The sequence below is a fragment of the Charadrius vociferus genome, unplaced genomic scaffold (assembly GCF_000708025.1).
Source record: "Charadrius vociferus isolate BGI_N301 unplaced genomic scaffold, ASM70802v2 scaffold125, whole genome shotgun sequence".
Classification (NCBI taxonomy): domain Eukaryota; kingdom Metazoa; phylum Chordata; class Aves; order Charadriiformes; family Charadriidae; genus Charadrius; species Charadrius vociferus.
In genome coordinates, this window is record NW_009649036.1 from 2201043 (window position 1) to 2206418 (window position 5376).

Consider the following 5376-nt stretch of genomic DNA (forward strand, 5'->3'; position numbering starts at 1 on the left):
GGCTCCAAGCGGGTCAGAGGCTAATGACACTCATTTACTCAGAAGTCCCTTTTTTATACCCCGTCGTCAGCTGAGGGCTGCTCGCCAGGTCAATCAATCACAGGAGGTCAGTGCTTTGGCAGAAAACCCATTAATTTGCTCTCAGAGTAACCGCTGGATTGTGCAAATAGCGGTGTCCAGTGGAGCTACTAAGGCACAGATAACCAGGGCACAGTCTAGACCAAATAGACATTTTACTAACATTCCTTAATGTCTTTTACATAAATATAATAAATGGGGTGAGCTTGGCTGCCATTAGCACGGGAAAGAGGAGGTGGTCCAAGGATTTGCCCAGCTCCCTCTGAGTAACCTCCTTTTCAAGCTCGCCCGAGTGACAAGTGGCCCAGGAGCGTCCAACGCAGAGAAAGAAGATGTAATATAGAACTGTTCCCCTTTTGCACGGAGACATTTCAGCAGGCCTGAGCAGACGGACATTTGATCGGGTCATGACAAGTCCTCCCCTAACAACTGAAGATTAATCCCCTGTTTATGGGAGAGCTCCAGTCCAAACATAAATGTGATTGCCACCCCCAAAAAGTGGGTCTTAAAAGTCAAAAAGATGACAGCCTGCGACACAGAGTAACAGCCAGTGGTTTCGCACACATTTCAGCAAGACATTTGGAAGCGCTCGCTCGGATTTATTATCCTGCGAGTTTCCTGAGGTTAGCGGTTCCCACCCCTGTCTGACACTTGGGTTCAAGTCAAGCTGGCAGAAAAATAATGGTGTCAAAAAGAGACTCTGATCTGACAGAGAGCAACCCCAAACCTATTAGCTGCCTGGGAGGAAGCTCAGCACTGAGTCTGCAATTTACTTACGAGACTTTTTGAATCTTTCCTCTGCATGAGAAAGTGCAGTGAGCAATTACATACTGCAGCCCAGCATACATTAAGGCTAAATTTGAATAATCGGCCATTTTTGTTCAAAAGACAATGCTAGGACGCTGGGAAAGGAGCAATAATGATTATTCCCCTGCAATACATCCCTTATTTGAAATAGACTGCTCACCACATGAAGGTGAACTGGAACTAAGTAACCCCGCCAAAAGAGAGCAGATGTGTGACAGAGCATAGCAAAGAATGAATGTCAAGAACATGGAGGAGGCAGGAGTCGTCATCTGCTCTAGCAGCAATGCTCCAGCCAAGAAAAAAAAACAACAGAAAAAAACCAAACAGACGGTATTTGTGAGTGAAGAAGGGGTCTAAACACCCATCACAGGCTTTAAATAAATGTAAAGCAAATCATTATGACCTCACACTAAAGACATTGTTAAAAACTATTCCTTTAAGTCTCCTTCCTGGCTGTGTCAGGCTGATTGAGGAGAGGCATGAGGGGCTTGAAATCAGTGATTTGAGAGCTCTCTTCATTAGTCCCCTAGATTTTGAAACACATGGTTTGCTTTTTCAAACTGACCTCCAAAATGGTGAGGGCTACACAGCCAGCAAAGGCTGGGCTGGTGTCCTCACGTGGCTGTGTGCAGAGCTCTGGAGCTGAAAAAGCACCACTAGCTCTATTCTTTTATTTTAAAAAAAATTAAAAAATGCAGGAATATTAACACACAGCTTTTATATTGATTTCCATTTTATTGTGGGTTGTTGTTTTTTTTTTTTTTAATTGTCTAGCTCTGAGCAGCGTTCCCAGTTTCTTCTGGACTCAGAGTTTTTTTACGCATGTTCTCAGCAAGCAACCACGCTGCCTGTCCCACAGCCGTCACAGCTGCAGCAGCCACAGGACCTGGGTGCTGGAAATGAGAACAGTGAGCGAGAGCTGTGGTCATTTGTGAACTTTCAGAAAGCAAAAGCATTTCTCAAGGAACCTACACGCGCCACCGGACTCGCAGCAGAGCAGATGTCAGGCCCTCTGGTAGGGCAGTGTCGCTTTGACAAGGGCAAGACGATGTCTGGGCTGAGCGAATGCTTTTATCGCTTGAACTTTTCCTCAAATGCCACAAATGCTTCTGGGAAGTCATGAACGCTCATGTTGGAGGGCATCAGGTTAACTCTGAAGACGTGAAGTGGCTTTCAAAGCACCGCTCTGGGTCTACTGAGGGGACTGCCTTTGCTCAGAGCCTCCACTGAGTTGCTGATTCTCAGAAGGATCAAAATTGTTCGTTTTATTTATTATCCCACCACACGAAGGTTATTTTTCCCCAAATGCTCTGATCTCACAGTGTGTTTCAAGCAGACGTTCATTTAGCCAACAGAGGTACAAAATGCAGCAACAAAAGGTCATCGTGACTTTTTTTGATAAGCTGGAATAATGATTAAACTACAATGCTGGGGATCCCTAAGAAAAAGTTTTCTGCAGCTTAAAATTTTCATTAAGTAGAAATAATTCAAGTAGAAAAAAGTATATACTTATTTGTGTCTCTAGACATAAGGTACATTGCGAAGTTACTTCTCTCCATATAGATTATTAACAAAAATATGCCTAAATTATATTATTAATATACCTTTACTTAGGCTTTTATGTTGTTCTGATCAGCAGGATATCTGAAGAGATTAGTCTAAGGGACACGTCTTTGCCAGGGATGTAAATTCATTATTATTTATGCCAAATGCATTTGTTTTTCCACACCTGTAGCCTACAGTGCCTAAATGGGCCGGGAAGCCTTGCCATCAGGAGGTGCCACAGCCACTCAGAAATGGAAACGAATGCAAAAACCTGCTGAGAACCACAGGAATATTTCCTTAAAAGTCAGATCTCGTTCCACGGTGACTGCTTGGAAAAGGCCGTCCTGCGAAATCCAGGAACGACACACTCCCCACAGCAGTCCTCTGATGGGGCACGTAGTGGTAAAGCAGTAGAGAAGTGGCTGCTCCGAGATGCTCATTCAGTGCGAAGGAGCTCTTGTTGCCGGGATGCTATGCCCGGCAAGTCCTGCCGTCTGTCACGAGAGAGAGTATTTTCAGCGCCTCTCTTCCACAGCATGGCCACAGATGACTGCGACGTATCTTTGTCCTCCAGGCTTGATACTCTGCCCAGCATCTCCATCCAAAAACTATTTTATGGCACTCGGGTCACAGCACTGGCTGTTCTCCATCCTGCCACCATACTGGTCCCCAGATGCCCTCTCTGTTGTCCTCCTCCCCCAGGAAACCCTCCATACATTTCATAGCATCACAGCTGCATGGCACAGCCACTCGTCTTGCAGGGAACAGACCAGTAAACATCCTATAGCCTATACTCAATTGATAACTAAGAGCTGTTTTACATTTGAAAGCAAATCTATTACCAGATTTGACCAGGGATCCAGAGGCCACCTTCACTGTTTGATATTGCCTTTTTCTCAATCTTCTGTTTGTTCTGCCTTTTGTTTTTCTAAGAATACGTGGCTCCCAGCAGTCACGTGTTTTGGTTGTGTAGCACCTGATGCCCAGAAACTGACTGCGGATTGTTTGAAGAAAGCATCTTCCCTAAATTATGGTAAGTGTGGAAAACGACAGCAATGAGATGTAGATGTCAAAGTAGAGAAGCAGTTGTCAGAAAGGCTATTTCACCGTAAAACACTGCCAGTTTTTGCACCCAAAGACGGCGGTACAGCCGTGGCCAACACGCAGGTAGGACAATCCCCAAGAAAGCTTAAAACAGCAGCAGCTCAAGAAGCCAAAGTATGCAGAGGTGCCGACACATGGGAAGGCTCCTCCTAGAAATCAGAGCTGCTCCTGGCCTGAATAGCAGTGGGTGTCACTGAGAGGAGGAGGGGAACATTTCACACCATCACATCTAAATAGTCATAATTTTTAACATCGTATTTCTCTCACTCGTAACAAGTGAGGATCTTGATAGAATTACATCCATGGCGGTTTTTCGCCAGGTTTTGGCACAGACATGGAAACTGCAGTAGCAGAGTCGGAAGGCGGCAGAACAGCCTTGGCAGGTTGCGATAGTGAGCGTATTAAACCAGGATTCAGACAAGAAGCAAAACATAATGTAATGAAAAAGGCCCTACAGAGTCAAGAGCGCCAGAGGCTGTGGTAAACACCATTAAATTAGGAACATAAAGAGGAGAACAGCTCAAGATAGCGGTTTGCCAAGTATTTGTGTTAAAGGTTTAAGATAAGTATCGGGTGGCAAGTTACACTCTGAAATTATGTATTTGGCACCTTGCAAAGTAAATCCCTAAAAGTGCCACTCATCTGGAAAGTCAGTCAAGTCTTGACAGGTATTTTAAACAGCAATTCGATTACATCTGACGTTTCCGCTGAAAGTTTCATGAAAGCTAAACATCTGAGTTTAAAAATTTGGTCTTCTGTGGTGTTTACTTTCCCGAGCCAATCCCCGCCGCCAGCGCCATCTGCACAGCCAGCCCGGCCGGAGCGAGAGGTGAGGGGCTGGGGGCATCGGGGCAACAGTTAGGGGTAAAATCCGAGAACGTTTATAGAGTGCAGGAAGCGGCAAGAAGGAATGTTTTCAGGGGAGTGCGCAGGAGTGTGGGCGGGAGAGGGAGACCTGTGCTGTAAGTCGTCCTGTCCGTAATCCCCGTCACCAAACACTCATTCGGTTATCAGAAACATTTCAAAGCCCTTGAGATTAATGGCTGGTGCTGTGTAAACAGAACCTTATGTTGGGAAGACAGTGTTACCAGCAGGCCAGTGCACAGCAGGAGAAGACCAAGGCGGGTCCCTGTCCCTTGCAGTCCCCACGGTCCCCAAACAAAATCAGTCCCGGGATGGGCAACAGTCTGAAAGCCATAGTTGCTTTTGTGCCCTCCGACGAGTGCCAGAAGTACCTCCTGGAAGACCTAGAAGAGATGCCAGTGGATAAGATGGTGGATCTGAGCGGCAGGCAGCTGCGGCGGCTGCCGCTGCACATTTGCTCTTTCAGGGAACTGGTGAAGCTGTACCTGAGCGACAACAACCTGAACCATCTGCCCCCTGAGCTGGAGCAGCTGCAAAACCTGCAGATCCTGGCGCTGGACTTCAACAACTTCAAAGCACTGCCCCTGGTCGTGTGTACGCTGAAGCAGCTGTGCATCCTCTACCTGGGCAACAACAAGCTCTGCAGCCTGCCCCTTGAGCTCCGGCTCCTGCAGAACCTCAAGACCCTCTGGATCGAGTCCAACTGCCTGCAGTACCTGCCCGAGGTGGTGTGCGAGCTCAGCCTGCTCAAGACCCTGCACGCCGGCTCCAATGCCCTGCGCACGCTCCCCTCCCAGCTGCAGTGCCTGCAGGAGCTCCGCACCATCTGGCTGTCGGGCAACTTGTTGTCCGAGTTCCCCTCCGTGCTCCTGGACATGCCTTTTCTGGAGGTGATTGACGTGGACCGCAACTCCATCCGGTTCTTCCCCAGCCTGGCTCACCTCCCCGGCTTGAAGCTGGTGATTTATGACCACAACC

At 47.4% G+C, this 5376-nt stretch overlaps 1 protein-coding gene across 1 annotated transcript in view; it reads left to right on the forward strand.

Moving 5' to 3' along the window:
* Window positions 1-4709: 4709 nt before the first annotated feature.
* The window catches only part of LRRC10 (leucine rich repeat containing 10), an 843-nt gene continuing 176 nt past the window's right edge, over window positions 4710-5376 (forward strand). Inside the window, exon 1 of the mRNA XM_009887789.1 lies at window positions 4710-5376. This exon is cut by the window's right edge and continues 176 nt beyond it. Coding sequence (XP_009886091.1) covers window positions 4710-5376 — 667 coding nt within the window.